Source organism: Aethalodelphis obliquidens, unplaced genomic scaffold (genome assembly GCF_003676395.1).
Source record: "Aethalodelphis obliquidens isolate GAN/ISIS:26980383/991018 unplaced genomic scaffold, ASM367639v1 scaffold100, whole genome shotgun sequence".
Taxonomy (NCBI): Eukaryota; Metazoa; Chordata; class Mammalia; order Artiodactyla; family Delphinidae; genus Aethalodelphis; species Aethalodelphis obliquidens.
The window spans coordinates 630,241-648,941 of NW_020838044.1; the positions used below are offsets into that span (position 1 = coordinate 630,241).

Sequence of the window (18,701 nt, forward strand, 5' to 3'; positions counted from 1 at the left end):
AAAAAAAAAAAAAAAAAAAAAAAAAAAAAAAAAAAAAAAAAAATGGTGCACTATATCCTCCCATATCATAATACCACCATTCTAAGGTGATCATTGTCTAAGATGAATTATGAGTAGGCAGCTACTTTAAAAAGACAACTTCAAGAGTAGAAATTACCTACAAGGTACCTGCCCACTCAGAAGCAGCAAGCATGGTCCTATACCCTTTACATAGAAACGTAAGAAGAAAGTAGCAAGATAAAGCCTTCCTAGGGTCACGAAGCACATTTAGTATGAAACTGACTGTGTGCACACACGCACACAGTTCCAGGGGGAATACTCCAGAAGATTTAAATGCCATTCATTAATTCTAACCCGATGATTTTTGACTGCTCTACGCACTGGCTTGTCCCGACACTATGAGTCCTCAGACACTATGTTGATTCAGCAGGACTTTTCACACACAGAGGGCACTAGGATGGGCACTGAGGCAAACCAGAGAAAGGCCCCTAATCCATCAATAGTTCTCCAATGCAGTCCTCCAAAGACACAGGTGCTTTAGGTGGAAAACAAGTGACTCAGATACTAAAGTATCCAGAGGAAGCTTGTGTGGCCGGACTCCACACAGCTGCAGTGACTGCCAAGCACTGTTCCCTATTGTTTTCTGGGGCCCGTCATGCTCCTGAGGCGCACTTCCTCCGCTAACCCTGTGCAGATGAGAGCATTCATCCTGCTCCACCCACACGCTCCGCTCCCTGGGCAGGGAAAGCAAATGCCAGCACTCCTTTATTCCTACAGATGTGCATAAGCCACTAAAAAAAAAACAGCGAGAAGTAAAGATGGAAAGTGACATTCTCCTTTTCTAGAGGATCCTGTTGAGAAGAAATACACAGGCTCAATAGTTGAGGACTAAAGGCCAAGGGTTTTGCATCACTACTGCTTGTACAGGCTATTATGATATCATGCACTGGGGTTAACCAATTCTCCTTGTGGAATTCTCAACTGTCATACTCACAATAACAATTTGTTTGAAAGCAAATTAGACTCAATGAACTCCATATGTAACTTGGAAAAACTGTACCCGACCTTTAAACCAATGTGACAGGGTTAAGGATCCCAGAACACAGCTGAGATGGGACATGGCTCAACAGCTAAGCTAGGAATAAGAATGCGAATACTAATCAGCGTGTATTTGCCACAGCCTTGGAAATGCAGACACTTTTCCTAGAAAGCTTGCTATTACAAAAAAAAAAAAAAAGTTCAATTTTTAAAAGAAATCATGAAGCCAAAAAAAAAGGTTTTTAAGTGTTCTACCAGAGACTAAGCCTCCCCTAGATAATCAGCAAGTGAAAAAAACATCAAAAGTGAAATACAGGGAAAATTTAGAATGGTCAAATATAGTAAAAAAAAAAAAAAAAAAAAAAGACCTTTGAAAAATAAGACAGACAAAATACCTACTGGGTTGCAAAATGTATCTACAGAAAGTTAGTTAGAAATGCCATCAGAATTCTTTTGCATTAAACCCACACACATACAGTAAGTTACAGCTGCACCTGCTCCGTTATTTCCCCCTTGCAGTGAACTCTACTTCCCCTCCAGTCATCCAGGAGCAGCTCAGGAGTCAATGTTCTCTCTTCTCTATCCTTACCCGTTCATGGGTCACATCACTTCCTAAACATCACAAAGCTCTCAAACTCTGGCCCATCTTGCTGTCGCTCTAGTAAAGGTCTGCATACTTTTCAACCACACTGCTTGGGTCTCACATCTGCTCTTCCAACCGCTGCCATTACAACCATCCAGTACAGCCTCCCCCGTCAACTGACGGAATGCTTGGCTCAAGTGCACAGTGGGTCATCTCTTGTCTCTCTGCTAAAACCACTCACTCGCCCTTCATCAGAATCAATGCACACCCTTCAAGACTCAAGAGCCCTCCCACCATGGCCCCAATCTCTGTGGGACCTCGAGATGCAGCTCACCCCAGTTGCATCTTAACTCACGCTAGGATGACTCTCTGCAGAATCCCAAACATTCCAGATGGATTCCCCCTTCTATATCTTCCTACTTAACGGCCCCTCAATCTAGAAGATGCTTCCCCACTTCTGCTTGGAAGCAGCGCAGTAAAATCATTAAGACTGTGGCCTCTGAAGTTAGACATTGACTCAGATCCATACTCCATCACCTACAAGCTATGATTTTTTCTTATATTTCTGAGCCTGTTTCTTTGGCCATAAAATGGAGATAAATACCAACATCATAGGGTTCCTGTGAGGATAGAGTACAATGGTAATAAAAGAACATGGCACTGGTAAGTGCCTAATAAATAAGAGTCAGCAGCAGTGCCTCCTATTTTTTTGCCTAGATGAAGCATGAGGATAAACTCTAAGGCGCCTTCCTTAACCACACTGAGGATGAGCTGATCCCTTTCCTTGACTTCCTCCACACCATCTTTTGTCAATTACTGCATTTAGCATGTCATATTGTAATAATTTATTTAATTACTTATATAATCTGCAGTGTGGGGGCATTCCTTAAAAAGGATTAAAAGGGCTTCCCTGGTGGCGCAGTGGTTGAGAGTGCGCCTGCCGATGCAGGGGACACGGGTTCGTACCCGGGTCCGGGAAGATCCCACATGCCGCGGAGTGGCTGGGCCCGTGGGCCATGGCGGCTGAGCCTGCGCATCCGGGGCCTGTGCTCCGCAACGGGAGAGAGCAAAAAAGAGGGAGGCCCCCGCACCCCAAAAAAAAAAAAAAAAAAGGATTAAAAGCATGCCAAATACATACTGAGTAGTACACACAGTCTTATTCCTTTACCTTGCTACTTTGGTTTAAAAGCCTCTTCAAAAAAGCTTAAATTATGAATATGATTATAATTTTTGTGACTTTCTGTTTGAATTAAAAAAGAAAAAAGCTTAAATTACATATAAACAACATTAACTAAAGGTATAATGAGGCTCAGGTATGTCATCATATGATAGAAATTGCAATGTCTAGCTATACAGTACTTAAGACGATATATGCAAATAAAAATCATGAATTATGTTTATGCATACAGTTATAAGCATAAGGTTCATTAAATAAGTTACTACAGACAACACGTTTGTAGGTACATATACTTTATCTTGGTATATCTATTAACCCATATCTGTGTGAATATTTACATGTATATTAGGAATCTAATAGAGAGAACTTAAAAAAAAAAAACCTACCCCAAAGATTCAGTCTTAGTTTCAGGAGGAACCCTGGAGACAGTAAAGACAAGGTGAGTTTCAATTCTCAAACTAGATTTCCATTTCTGGAAATAACATTCTTATAACAATACAAAGAGAGGATGCAAAATCAAAGCAATATTTTTTTACCATGCTTTTATCTCTTTATAACGTCTTTATCTCTCCAAATCATATGTACAGTTAAGTCTTCATAACTCTCAAAATTTTAAAGGAATGTCAATATTATTGAAAATAAAGTAGACCTTAGCAAAAAAAAAAAAAAAATCCTAAGCTTAGGTGTTTTCAGAGAGGATTACACAACTAAGAACTATCAAAGCAAAACATTACTTCATGAAATACTATGTGTACATATTCATTTACCAATAAGTGGCATTTTAGAATTAGGAGGGATTTTAGATTTGACAAAACGTCAAGTTAAAGGACCATCCCAAAGGGTTCTGCTGGAAGAGGTGGGACCAGAATCTAGTTAAAATGTGCTTTACAAGTTATGTAAAACTCAGTGTGAATAAATAGGCAGTAGTACTGGTATCCTTCTCCCAGTGGGTCTCCAGTACTTCAAAGGGGTTCTTCGTTCCACCCTAATGTGGCTTTTGTAACCAAGCAGGACTCTATGGGGCCTTCCCAGGACAGACCCCTCCCCCATATCCTCTGCTTTAGCCCCTCTCTGAAGTACTTAGATAATATAATAGTAACTGATGCACATTTCCTGAGTAGTTTTACAGATGCAAAAACCCCACCAAATGGAAGACATTAACTACTTGATGACCATGAGCATGTAGCCCCCAAGCCTACCGGGGCCTAATGAGTGATAATGTCAACCCCTCTCACACGGCCCTGTTACCTTACCATCAACCAGCCAGAGAATTGTGCACAAACCCTGGGACTCCCCTCCCTCACCTTGCCTTTAAAAATGCTTTCCTGAAACCCACCAAGGAGTTCCCGGTGTTTTGAGGACTAGCTGCCTGGACTCCTCCCTTGGTGCCCTGCAATAAACACTGCACTTTCCTTCACCACAACCAGGTGTCAGTAGATTGGGTTTATTGCAGGCAGGTGAGCAGACCGAAGTTTGGTTCGGTAACAACTTCCTCCAGTGGTTCATCATTTTACTGTTTATTTCCTTCATGGCACTTATCACTGGGTGTAATTATCTTATTTATTTATGTTTTACTTGTTTTGTTTCCGGAACTCAAACAGCATCTTGAGGGAAGGGGACTACCTGTCCACAGTGGTTAAGCAGCACTGGCCATGAAACCATACTCCTTCAGATGGGACTGGAACCCTCAGTCTCTGACTTAGGACAGGACTCAAACCCAGGTGCGCCTCAGTTGGGACTCAAACCCACAATCTTCCAACTGAAACTGAAACCACACAACTCAGATGGGACTTGAACCCATGTGCCAGGACTGGAACCCAGCCAGAACCCAGACCGTGGGGCTTGAACCCACGGTCTTTTAATTGAGATCACACACCTGTTCTCAGGATTTAATGAAGTTCAGGTTCTTCACATCTCAAAGAATTCAGTGACAGACAAAGTGATAGGTAAGAAGTGGATTTATTTAGAGAGATACACATTCCATAGACAGAATGTGGTCCGTCTCAAAAGGCGAGAACGGCCTTGGGAGCAACACACTCCACAGACAGAGTGTGGGCCATCTCAGAAGGTGAGAGGCCCCAAAATATGGTGTGGTTAGTTTTTATGGGCTGGGTAATTTCATAAGCTAATCAGTGGAAGGATTATTCCAACTATTTGGGGAAGGGGCGGAGATTTCCAGGAATTGGGTCACCGCCCACTTTTATGCCTTTTGGTTGGCTTCAGATATGTCATGGCACTGGTGGGTGTGTCATTTAGATGCTAATGTATTACAATGAGCATATGAGGAGGCTCAAGGTCCACTGGAAATCGAATCTTCCACCATCTTAGACCTAGTTGGTTCCAACCAGTTTTTGTCATGTCCTATGACTATGTCATTCTTTTAAAGGTTGTGCCCTGCCCCCTTCCCTCCTGTTTCAAAACCACACAGCTTGTCTCAGGACTTAATGAAGCTCAGCTTCTTTGTGCCTCGGCACAGGAGGAATCAGGCGAGAGACAAAGTGATAGGCAAGAAGTAGATTTATTAATACCCTTTGTAAAGAGGTTGCAGGAAAACAGGGCATGAGAAGATGATCATGTCCCAGGTCTCAGGTGAACCCCTGGGACAGGCACCAAGTGAGGGTCCTTGGCTTCGCACAGGAAAGAAATCATGAGTGAGCCATAGTAAAGTGAAAGCAGAGATACACATTCCATAGGCAGAATGCGGTCTGTCTCAGGAGGCGAGGGCCCTGAGGTGTGGCAATTTTTATGGGCTGGGTAATTTCACAGGCTAATGCGTGGGAGGATTATTCCAACTATTTTGGGGAAGCGGCAGGGATTTCCAGGAATTGGGCTACCACCCAGTTTTTGGCCTTTTATGGGCAGCCTTGGAAATATCTTGGCACCTGCGGGTGTGTCATGTAGCTAAGGTATTACAATGAGTGTATAATGAGGCTCCATCCTCCGCCATCTTGGGCTGAGTAGGTTCTAACCAGTTTTTGTTGTGTCCTCAGTGACTGTGGCATTCTTTTAGTGGTTGTGCCCTGCCCCCTTCCCTCCTGTCTTAGGCACATGCCCAGCAGAGGAAGCATGCAACCATTTGCAGAATGAAGGAAACGATGGGTGAATTGCTCAGGAGAAGTTACCACTGACTGAGCCTCTGCCAGACACTGTGGCAACTGCTTTACCATAGGATGTGATCCACACTCCTCACTACAATCCTGTGAGGTAGGGATCGTCATTGGGGCCATCATACAGATCAAAACATGGAGGCTCTGAGAAGCTGAGCAACCTCCCTCCCACATAGGGAGCTATGGGCAGGGAAGGTGAAACCCGGGTTTACTTGACCTCAAAGTCTCAGGAGCGGAGGAAGAGAGCCTGTTTAATGTGCCAAGGCCACACATCTGCAGGACAGGGAAGGAGGACGAAGGTCCAGCTAGAATGAAGGGAATGGGCAGGAACAAGTCAGCAGAGTCAGCCCAGGAGGGTTCAGTACATCCAAGAACCAACTAAAGCCCAAGCTCTGGATAAAGTGGTGTGTGTGTATGTGATCTTTAAGTCACTGGAGATGAGGGGGTGAGGGCTATGGAGAGGAAGGGGCATCCAGGCAAAGAAAACAGTATTAATAAATATTAATCTGGAGAATGACGACAACTTAGATAATTTGGTGGGACTGAAACAAGGAGGGTAATGGAGCTAGGAAAGCAAGACAAGGAGCCTGAACATGAATAACCTTGTGTGGCTTGAAAAAGGGTTTGGATTTTATTCTGTTATAAGCAACAGAGATCCACTATCAAGTTTTAAACATCTGAGCAACATGATCAGCTTTGCGTTTTTGCAATATTACTCCGAAAATGAGTTTGGAGTGATTCAAACCTGAAGCCAGATTTGGGAGACTATTTCAATAACGCTTGTGATGGGGGCCTTAACTGTTTACTTTCCGGTAGAGTGAACAAAGGAACAGCTTTAACCAAATAGAAATGGGTTTGAAGAGGGAAAAAAAAAAAGTAGTCCAGTTTTATACACAGTGAGTTTGATGTGATCATGGGATGTCTAAATTGCTACTCACATACACATTTGAGAAATACTAGATTAATTAAGTTTAACTGTTTTCCTCACTTCAGGACTTTTCAGTGCCTTCATCATGCTATATCCCATATGTAGAGGGAGGATGTAACGTGCAGTGTTTACCAAACTTATTTGAACAAGAATATTTTCCCCAGACTATTAACATTTCTCAGGACAATGGGGTTGCTTGGGAAATGCTGTTCTAGAAGTTTTCAACTGTATTAAAATTAGAGAACAGTGACATTTTTTTTGAACTGTCTCAAAAGCAGTTAGAAAGCAGACCAAAAAATGAGCCTGAATAATCACTAAGGTGTAAAGAATGAGCCTTGCATGGCTCAGCTTCTTAACGTGGTAAGAATGGGGAAATCTGCCTAGTATTAAGGACCCCTGTGAAATATACTATCAAAGAGAGTGAAAAAGATGTAGAGATTGCTTAAAAAGTCAGCTCTGTCCAAAAGCAAAGGAGAAGAATACTGCTAATGACACAGAAATTGTCTTAACAGCCAACTAGACATACACATTAGAGAAGGCTAGAAGCTGTTTCCTGGGTCTCAGCTTAAATAGACACAAATGAGGCCCTGGCACAAGCTTTCTTTGTTCAGGAAGGAATCCATGGAGAGCTCTCCCTTAGTTATGTAAATATAGGCAAGCCACCTACTGCTCAGGAGGGGAAAGTAAAGGAGGCCTTTGTGGGTGGACAGAGGTTGACTCTTCACAGTATCCCTGCTAGGCTGTCTGCTGGAGGCTGAAAGTTGGCTGATTTGCAGGGCAAGTCCAGGGCCGCCTTGGACGAAAGACCAGAGATCCCGAATGCTGCTCTGAGAATGAAAGTTGGTACCCCTGTGGGGGCTGCCTAAGGAGGCCCTGACCCTAGATCACTGGCAGGAAAGGATATCAGGAGCTCCTAGACAGAATTCGCTACACAGCTAGAGAAATTTGGCCTGGCCAGGCTCAATGCTGAGGCTAAAATGCTGTGGGGAAGGCGGGAAGCAGGCTTGGGTAGTGTGGGGCTAAACGGGGCACGCCAGTATCAGAGCTGTCAAAGGCACCACCAAGCAGGGCCCGTCTTCACTAGCACCAGGCTAGTGGGCCATCGGCTGGAGGTCGAGCTTCTCATGGTGCTTCGAAGCAAGACTGATTAGGGCCCAAATGACCGCAAAAGCCCCAGAGACTCCTGAATAATTTAGGATGGGAAATACTTTCAGAGAGAAATGTCAAACTTCTAATAAGAGTAGGAGATCAAACAAATAATTATAAAAAAAAATACCAAATGATTCATGCTGGGTACATAGGGATATGAGAAAAAATGTTTCTAATTGTCGATCAACGTTCATGCAGTAGCCAATAAGGATCTTTCAAACCATGCCACGGTGAGGTCCCTGAGGCCACCCATGCCCAAGAAAAGCTCAGGAGCCTTTGGTTGGGAGGGTTTTCTTATAACCAGGAAAGCCCAGGTAGATTGCCAAGAGATATACAGGTAGTAGGAAATCATTACGGATTTTCAAGTATCTAGTTTCACTGTGTTGGGATGCAATGAAATGCACTTTGGAGGGTGCACTTCCCAACATACACATAGGACTGGAAGTGGGGAATGAGGATATGGAGATTACCCAGTCAACCAGGTATAAGTGCTGAGGAGCTGGCCTGGGGTATTAGTACACACTGAGCAGGAAGAGGTCCTTGTACCCTTCTTTCTACATACACCCTGAGGTGTACAATTCAGGCTGGGAAGGGTGAAAAAGTGGAAACACATAAACTTAAAGGACACATCCCGAGCAAATACTCTCATAAGACATGATAAGGCATTACAGATGAGACAGAACTTGAAGAAGAAAGGAAGCCCTATTCATTTCCAGGTGAAGGATTTAGCAGCCTCTTTAAGTCTTTTTACCCTGAAGTTTTAAGGTAATCTTCAAATCATTCTGTAGGGTCCAAATATATATACTCAGCTGGGGGCCTCAGGAAGAAGTGAGTTCTCATCTGCAGAGGCAGGCATGCCCATTTTCTTGACCCTGTAGAGCACAGACAAACATGGGAAGGATGCCTGATGACTCAGAGCCTCTTCCAAATCTGAAGAGTATCTACGATACTCCTTGGGTCAAAGGTAAGGAAGAGAAAGCATTTACCACGAAGCTCGACGGCCCTTCTATGTAATTATTTACATGCTGCAAAACAGAGATGTTCTATGACTCTGCGTATCTCCTCTTCTGTATATGACAGAAGATGGAGACACTACAGAATGGTTTCCAAGTTGTGTGGAACATTGGTAACAGAAGAAAGGTTAACCTATCTACACAACTGATATCATGTGATGGACAAAACCAGGTGAATCACTTAGATTTCTCTCACTACTGGTTGGAAAAAGTAAGGAAAACTGGCCTGAGGAAGAAGAAAAGGAAGACTGTCTTGGTTCATGTCACAGAAAAATCCACAGATACATGTATCTGGCTTTGGGCACAGCATGAGTCCAGCCTCACATGATACCACTAGGATCCTTCTCAGCTCTGCTCTCACTGAACTGGGTCTGTTTTCAAACTACATGTGGTTCCCAGATGGCCCTAGCCCCTCCAAGCCTCGTATCCACACAGTTCCATGGCAGGTGGAGAGCAAAAACAGAACTGGCCCTGCCAATGTCTTAAACCATCATACAGGTCCTGAGTGACCTGCCCCATCCCCGAACTCATCACTATGTCCAAGGGGATGGGATATTATAATTGATTAAACCACCCAAACTGGGCTTCCCTGGTGGCGCAGTCGTTGAGAGTCCGCCTGCCGATGCAGGGGACACGGGTTCGTGCCCCGGTCTGGGAAGATCCCACATGCCGCGGAGCGGCTGGGCCCGTGGGCCATGGCCGCTGGGCCTGCGCGTCCGGAGCCTGTGCTCCGCGACGGGACAGGCCACAACAGTGAGAGGCCCGCGTACTGCAAAAAAGAAAAGAAAAACAAACCACCCAAACTACATGATTGGCAAAGGGAAAAGGGAAAAGGGAAAAGGGTGCTTTCTCAAAGGAGATCCAATGTCACAGAAGGAGGGAGAAAGACAGCTATGCAGGATAAAATAGATTAACGCTGTAGCACAGTAGAAAGAACAAAGTTTATTTCCCAAGCTTCCTCCTCCAATATCATTAGTTCTTGCATTCAATTCAAAATTCAACTCCTGTGTTTACCACTGAACCTGAAGCCCATTAACACCAGTAATTATAGTTGTAATAATAGTAACAATAAGAGTGAGAACAGCTAATATTTACCGAGTACTACACACTTTGGACCTGGATACTCTTTTTAAGCACTTTACATACATCATTTCATTTCTCACCTAACCTCAATTTATAGATGAGGAAACTGAAGCTCAAAGAGATTAAGTAGCTTGCGCAAGATCACATGCCATAAGGAGTGCAAACTGCAATCCAACTCAGAAACCATGTTCTTAGCCAAAACACGACACCACCTCTTCTCAATTGATGTTCTTACCTGAATCCTTGAGCCACACCTAAGCCAATGCTCTGAATTCCTTTAGACAGTGCTTGTCCTGAACCTGAACACATAGAAACTACCCTACCGCTACTAATACCAGCTGGAACTACCTTCAGCCAGTTGTGATTCTCTTTGATTCAAGAAAACATATCACCTTACACTTGTCAGGTGCTTTACAACACTTGAAACAACAGACGTGACATCTGTGGGTAGCGGGAAGTAGGCCCTTATATCCACCTGGAGCTGCCAGGGGAAGGAACTGACTTCATCACTCATCTGCACAGCAGCAGCAGCCTGATTTCTGTTACTCACTAGAAATGTTCTCATTAAAGAAAAATCCCATGTGTTTCTGCACTGTAAGTGTGCCAACAGACAGCTCAGCAGGAAATGTTTCCAAACAACAAAAGTGTTAATCAGAAAATGACAATCTGAACAGAGGAACGGAAAATCCTTTATATGCAGCATGAAAGTGCGCAAATTTACAGATCTTGTTGCAACGTAAAAAGTAATTAATAATTTCTAACATTCCTGGGGGGAAAGGATTTTTTTTTAATTACATTTCTCAAGCAGAGAGGTCAACTAATAAGATTTTACTTTTTGTTCTTGTTGTTACTAGAAAGCCAGAAAAGGATCCATCTTTTTGAAAAGTAAGAAAGTAATGATTTTTCAGAATCGCACAAAAACATAAACCCAAAGGCAGAGAGAGGCGGTAAAGGCTCTTAAAAGGGCACCTAAGCTCCTCCCACCTCAGAGCAGGGAGAAGACTCAGCAGGCTGAGGCCAGGACTCCACCTCTGGCGGGAACCTTATTCAGCATAGTTGACCCTTCAACAACAGAGGGCGGGAAGGTGTGGGGGGCACAGATCCTCCCCACAGTCAAAAATCCATGTATAATTTAGTCGGCCCTCCATATATAAGGTTCCTCAGTATTCACAGTTCTGCATCTGCAGAGTCAACCAACCACGGATCGTGTAGTATTTATTGAAAAAATATCTGCTGTAAGTGGACCCACATAGCTCAAACCCCCATTGTTCAAGGGGGCCAACTGTATTTAACAATCCTGAGAGTCAGACTTAACCTCAAGGCCTCTCTCTGCTGACTCCTGAATGAGTTCAAGTTACTAAACTCATTCTCCATCCTTGCGTGATTTTTAACCAAAGTACAGAAAGTGTTCAGAACTATTCTAATTTTTGTTGCCATATGAGTTTGAATTAAAATCAATACCCTATTTTCAGTGGGTAAAGAGCTCAATACTAGAAATTAAAGTTAACACTGAAAGGCAAAATTATCATAAGCCCTTCTAGAGCACCCAAGATGTGTGCTCTTCATTATCTCATTAGTGAAAAGGAAAATTATCATTCATTCGTGTTAACACACGCAGTATCCTAAATATAACACATGCAGTATCCTAAATCTTTCCTCTCTTTCCAAAGATAAAGTATAATTAGATTCCAAGTGACAGATCACTTGTGTTTTTTAATTTCATATGTTCCTTTGGTGTTTCTCCTGTGAGTTCATCCTTTTCCCTGAGCAAGCATCCACACAGGAGTGAGGTCCAAAACATAGGCAGCGGACAAGAAAAGCAGAGGGCTGGGAAGTCAGAAGCCCTAAGCGCCAGATCCTGCTCCATCCCCAAGCAAGGAGAACTTGAAGTCACCACTTAACCTCCCCACCTCCCAGTTTCCTCATCTGAAAACTGGGAACACTTGCTTCCTTCCTTCACAAGACTATTATGAGAATCAAATGAGGTCAGTGATCTGAAACACTCTCCAAGCTTCAAAATGCTAAAAAAAATTAGGTACTGTTATTGCAATTAATATATTCCTAGGTGAAATGGTACCAAGTATACATGGATCCTAGATTTACTATTTGTATGAATTAAGGCAGACAGGGAGCAGACAGAGATATTTTTCATTTTAAATTAATTGAAAAATTTTAATTACGCCTCAAGGAACAGAGAGAAACAAACTAACCTGTCTACATCCTGCTAAAATTGATATTCACAATCCCAGAAATTACTTAGTCTCTAAATTAGCAACCTATTCATTTTTTTTAACTTAAAAATGTTAAACTGGGGCTTCCCTGGTGGCGCAGTGGTTGAGAGTCCGCCTGCCGATGCAGGGGACACGGGTTCGTGCCCCGGTCCGGGAAGATCCCACATGCCGCGGAGCGGCTGGGCCCATGAGCCATGGCCGCTGAGCTCACGCATCCGGAGCCTGTGCTCCGCAACGGGAGAGGCCACAACAGTGAGAGGCCCGCATACCGCAAAAAAAAAAAAAAAAAAAGTTAAACTGCATGAATTGTCCAAGATCCATCACTTACAATCTAGGATTTGTAAATGGGGACAATACTAGAACCTACATGGTGGGACTGATACAAGAATTGAGTCAATACTTGCAAAGCACTTAGGCCCATGCTGGTCCAGGGTACTGGCTATGGGAATGTTTGCTCTGTTGTGCAGCAGTGGAGAACCAGTCAAATCTGGGGTCAAACCACTGCTCCAATCTCTACTAGATATGTGGATTTCAGACACAGGTTTGCTTATCTGTACAAGGAGGAAAATAATACTGGTACGTACACCTCGTAGGGTTGTTATAAGGATTAAAAAATATATTTGAAGATTGAAAAAATATCTGCTACATCAAAAGGGTTCAATAAGTGGTGGCATTGGTGGTTTGGCTTAGAGATTATGTTTAGTAGCAATAATACTGGTAAATTATGGAACAGCCCCTTAATTTCTTTAATTTTCAGTTGTTCATTTAGGTCAAATACAGTTCGGAAGAGATAGCTGCACCAATCTTGGCAGTAGCAAAAATGTATATAATTTTAAAGTGATAAATATAGGATCAAGTTCTATCCGCAATCCCAGGTTTAATTCTGTTTCAGACCTACCACTGCCAAAATATTTTAAGAAGCCAGAACTATGATTACCCATGAGAAGCATACGGTTAATTCCTTTATATTCAACTTTCTATAACCTCAACTCTCCTACAAAGCTTCCACTGCAGGAAGCTAGCATGCAATGTTATTCCACTAAAACAAAGCCATGCATTTCTAAACAATTTTTATGACTTCACAGTCTTAACACCATTTTGTGCAAATTCGAACAAAAAAAAAAATGAAGAACTTTTTGAAAAGCTTTAAAAAGTCAAGACTTTTCATTTTTTCATTTCCCCAAAAGAGACGGAGGAGATAAAGGAAAATCAAAGAAGTTTTTTTTAAAAACTAGGAGGAAAGGTCAAAGAACAGCAAAAGATATCTTTATAAGCTATTAAGGCATTTTTCTGGGCCAACAGCTTAGAGGACTGTCCACTTCACCTGGGATTCTCTCTGATTGCTCTTTGTCTTCATGGCTTCACTTCATGGCCATAGACAAATGTGCCACCACTTCTTTACAAGGAGGCTTGGTTTTCAGTTCCTTGTAACTATCACCATATGTTATCCTCCATCACTTTTTTGGACCTCAAGACAACTAAATCACAGCTGGCCAGAGAAAGAGGAATCCTAAAAACCATATCTTTATACCCATTTCCTTTTGTACAGACTTCTAAGCGGGAAGGTGGTCTGATGATGGAGAAGACTGCTGAAGTCCAGATCACGGAGTGACCAAGAGCGAACCCACGCCTTCTTTCTCCCTGGGTAGGTTGGCTTCCCCATACTTGCTGCATGTCAGCATCAAATTTTTTACATTTCTGTTTCAAGTTTGTGCTATTTATTCCCATTGCCAAGCAAACTAATCCATTGCTTGCTTTTTATTTTATAATAAAAATATTACACTTAGAGGGGTGGGATAGGGTGGGTGGGAGAGAGGCTCAAGAGGGAGGGGATATGGGGATATACGTATGCATATGGCTGATTTACTTTGTTATATAACAGAAACTAACATAGCATTGTGAAGCAATTATACTCCAACAAAGATGTATAATAAAAAATATTACATCTTAAAAATCAAATGAAGTGTCACTCTCAAACAGCCTTTTGATGAGATACTAGCACCTGAATTATCAGAGTAAGAGCAAACTTCTCAAGATCTTTTAGGTTTTTCCCTGCTTATTTTCATAATGCAATTATGACATCAGGGGTTACCTAACTGCCTGACTCTTTTATGGCTTCTCAGACACAAGAAGTTTAACTTTGTGCCCAATCACTTCAAAATAAATGAATGTAACTTTTAAAAGCTTGATTTCTATCCTTTTACTTTTGATTCTTTTGAAAGGAAGTCACCTATTATACACAAGTGCTTGGTGTACATATAAGTAATAAGAGCAAACATTAAAACCAATTTACATGTGACAAATATCATTGAAATCTAACAATCTAACATATATCTGCTGAAATCCAAGCAATAGGAGTTACTCAACAATCTCAAACATTTCAGCGATTTCATGTGTTCTGCAAGTCACCTACCCAAATGCCAAAACAGGCAACAGAACATTCTCAACTTCCAAAAATTAGAGGCCTTTCAGGTTTGGAGAAGACTGGAGGGAAAGAATACTGGTCCTCAGTCATGACAGCCCAACGAACTATCTAAAAGATGGGAAATAGTAGTCCTGTCCTCCAAGATAACCAACAGGAAAAGTTACCTCTGGATAAAAAAATTCCCCTTATACTGCTTTAATTAAAAGAAATAATAATTCTAATCTCATTTGGACAGTTGTTGGTATTATTTTTTTGGCTAAGCCACCTACATGTAAAATTTAACTACATAATGCAGATACCACTTCAGTCACATGTCCTACTTCAAGATAAGAAACAACAGTTATTTGATAAAATGTTCTTGAGTTTAAAAATACATGAAAAATAAAATGTAATTACCTTTCCAAAGTCACGGACATCAAACAAGTCAAACGCCTCAAAGAGTTCACTCTTTCTCATTCCAAACGTCTCGCAACAGGCCGTGAGGAATGTCCTTATGTTCTTCAAACAGAGAAACTGAGGAATGGGAAACAGCTATTAGTATATAGCGAATCATTCTGAATGCTACCTATCCTCTGTCACGCCCAGAATGCTGGGGAAATGCCAACGAAGAATCCATCCACTTTTCAGGTTGTTTTCAATTACTCCTTCATCAGTACTTAAATGATTACCCACTCTCTCCCAGGCACCAGTGACACAGCTGTGAACAAGGCAGACGGAAGTCTGCCCTCAGGATACTTACATCCTAATAAAAGGAGACAGACAAGAACAAACTCAGCAACAAAAACAAAAAAGTAAATATTTTTATTTTCATATGGTGATAAGTGCAATAGAGAAAAATAAAGCCAGGAGCAGGGATCAGGAGTGCTGGGTGAGGTGTGGGGAGCTTCAGCGAGATGGTTAGAGAAGGTGTCAGTGAGAAGGGGACAGATAAGCAGAAGAGATTTGAAGGTGGTAAAGAACCAACCATGCAGAATTACAGGACAGAGTATTCAGACTAAAGTAGCAACCCATGCCAAGGACCTGAGGCAGAAGCTTCTGAGGTTACGTCTGAGGAAGGGGCCAATGTGGGTAGAGCAGAGTGGATGACAAGGAGCAAGGCAGGAAGTGAGCTGGAAAGGCAATGAGGTCAGATGATGAAGGACCCTGTTGGACAGGCTTTTACTCTAAATGAGATGGGAAGTCATTGGAGGCCTTGGGACAGAGTCTGATATTTTAAAAGTTTTGTTTTTCTTTCTTTAAAAAAATTTTATTGAGGTATAGTTGATTTAAAACTATACGTCAATAAAGTTTCAGGTGTACAACATAGTGATTCAAAATTTTTATAGATTATACTCCATTTAAAGTTAAAAAAAATACGGCTGTATTCTGTGTGCTATACAAGATATCCTTGCAGCTTATTTTTTTTCTAATAATACTTAACTCTATATTAAAAATACTACTATTTCAACAAATGATCAACATAAAACATTTAAATGAAATTAGTTTTAGTACTAAATCTTTGAAATCTAGTATACATTTTACACTTAACAGCCTATCTCAATTCAGACTAGCCCCATTTCAAGTGTTCCATAGCCATACGTGGCTAGTTGCTGTCATACTGGACAGCACAGTCCTAGAGTTTCAAGTGCAGGTTTGTAAACAGGTCCCTCTCACATATACAAAATATGCACAGACATAGCAAGTACAAACTTTTAGCTGAGCTTTTAAGGCCCTCTATAACGTGCCCCACCATTGCAGTCAGGCTGTTCTCCTTGTTGGTGCTCGTTACTCCATGTTCATTCCTGCCTCTATGCTTGAACTTTGTCGTTCCTCTAGCCAATAAGCCTCTCTCTTTTCCCTTTTCTATTCTAACTCCCAGCCCAGCTACAGTTCCATCTCCTTCTGGACTGCAACAGTTCCTACTGCTCTTTCTTCAGAGCTTCTTTGTTGTTGTTGTTGTTTTGTTTTATTTTTTGAATATAGATCAAAAGGGGCTGGAGCAAGACTAGAGACAGTAATACCAGACAGGAAGCTATTACAATAATCTGGGTGAGAGACAGCCATGGGAAGTCCAGGTGTTCAATTTTGACTCTTAAATTTGAGATGCCTATTAGTCATCCAATGGGACACAGGGCAGCAGACAGCTGGATATACAAGTCTGGAGTTCAGGACACAGGTGTGTACTCCAGACTTAAATCTGAGAGTCTTTAGAGTATACAAAACATTTTTAACCATGATGTTATCTGGGATGACTTTGGGAGAAAGAAGAGGGGAGGAGGGGACCTGGGGCCAGGTCATCTTAGATGAGGAAAAAAGGAGGAGCCCACAAAGGGGCAGAGAAAGAGGAACCAGTAAGGAAGGAGAACAACCAGGTGAACATGTTTTTCCTGAAGCCAAGTAAAGAAGGTGTTTCTAGGAAGAAGGGGTGATAAGCTGTGTCAGCTGCTGCTGCTACTCAAATAAGATTTTGACCAGGTGCTGTCCTGGGAATCTGGCTGTGTGAAGGTTATGGGTGCACCTTGACAAAAGCAGGTTCCATGTGGAGGGTGGGGGTGGGGAAAGGCTGAGCAGAGCAGCTTCAAGAGGCAATGGGAAGAGAGAAAGATAGAATATAGATTCTTAGGAGTTTTGCTGCAAAAGGGAACAGAGGATTGAGGAGGTAGTCAGAGAGAAAGAGATCAAGGAAGGGCTTTTTAACAATGGAAGCTGTTACAACATGTTTCTATTTTGACAGGAATAACTTGATAGAGGGGAAAGATGGTCACGCAAGGGAGAGGGACAGTCGCCCAAAGGAAGTCCTTGAGTGGGCAAAGGAGAAGGGTCTGATGCTCAAGCAGAGAAACTGACCTTGAAGAACATGCTCAGCTCATCGATACTAACAGGGACAAGGGGGAAGGCAGACGCTATCACAACTTAGACAACCAACAGAATTTACTTTCAGTATCTAAAATGCAGATCCACCTACGCATAGTACACACATATCCTGAAAGTGAATTTTGGAAATAGTAGTTGCAATGGCACACGTAAAAATAAAATTATTAACCTCCAATAAGTGAGAGATCTATTAGCTAATTATTGCATCTTTGCCTTTTTTTTTTTTTTAAAGCACTGTCAATATTTTATTTTGTTGTTCTGTTTTCCATCTTGGTTTGTTTTTTAATTTGCAGAAAGCACATTTTACTTCTTCGACTTTGGAAAAATTCAGATTTTTCATGGCCTTAACCCAGACATAGTTTTACCCTTTATAGGAATCCTTCTTGAGGCTTAAGTATTTCAGGAGGGGTTAAAACCACAGGGGAAGCATCATAAACCCTTTGAAGTACAAAGGCAGCAGCCAAACTGCACATAGTTACTGTTTTCATTTTAAAAAATTCATAAGAGACCTTTACAACACGGAACCACTCTACATGTAGCTCTTTCACATAGAATTGCTTATTTACAGATTAAAAGCCTTGCATTCTGCCAAGATAGACAATAATTACCCTGTTGGGGATTATGCAACATCTCTCTTGCAATATTTTTTACATAATTAAGTGCCCAACTCATAGCTCACCAAGGAACAAAGCATAATTGCACATGCTACCCTCTGAAGATTTCACAACAAACTCAAATTTTCCTCTGTATAGGAAAAACTACAGTAGACCTCCATTCAAGTGTTTTGATCATTAATTCAAAAAAGTATCATTACTGAAAGTAAAAAAAAAAGAAAGAAATGTTGTCATTACTGTATGCATACGAGAGATGATTTAAAAACAGAACTTTCCTTCACTTCTGGAACCAATCTTAACCTTATTCGCCCCTTAACTAATTCAATTCTATTTAATTCCACAAATATTTACTGGATTTGAAGAACATCACTGGTATGCTCTCGCATTTCCAGGCAATCATCAAGTTTGGTCACCCCTTTATTTATGTATTTTTTCAGTCAACAGGTTTCGAATGCCTACAATGTTCCAGACACTGGAAATGCTAAAAATGAGTAAGACAA

The 18,701-nt window shown here is 41.8% G+C and overlaps 1 protein-coding gene across 5 annotated transcripts in view; it reads right to left on the bottom strand.

Annotated features, from left to right (window-relative positions):
- The window catches only part of VAV3 (vav guanine nucleotide exchange factor 3), a 396,308-nt gene that overhangs the window by 296,661 nt on the left and 80,946 nt on the right, over positions 1-18,701 (bottom strand). For 4 of the 5 annotated variants that reach the window (XR_003430677.1, XM_027096221.1, XM_027096220.1 and 1 more), the window contains exon 2: positions 15,131-15,247. The exons of the other annotated variant lie outside the window; for it this stretch is intronic. Coding sequence is in view for 3 of the 4 variants with exons in the window: in XM_027096221.1 (XP_026952022.1) it covers positions 15,131-15,247 (117 nt within the window). In the remaining variant the exon portion in view is untranslated. The remainder of the gene's footprint in view (positions 1-15,130; positions 15,248-18,701) is intronic. 5 annotated transcript variants of the gene reach the window in all.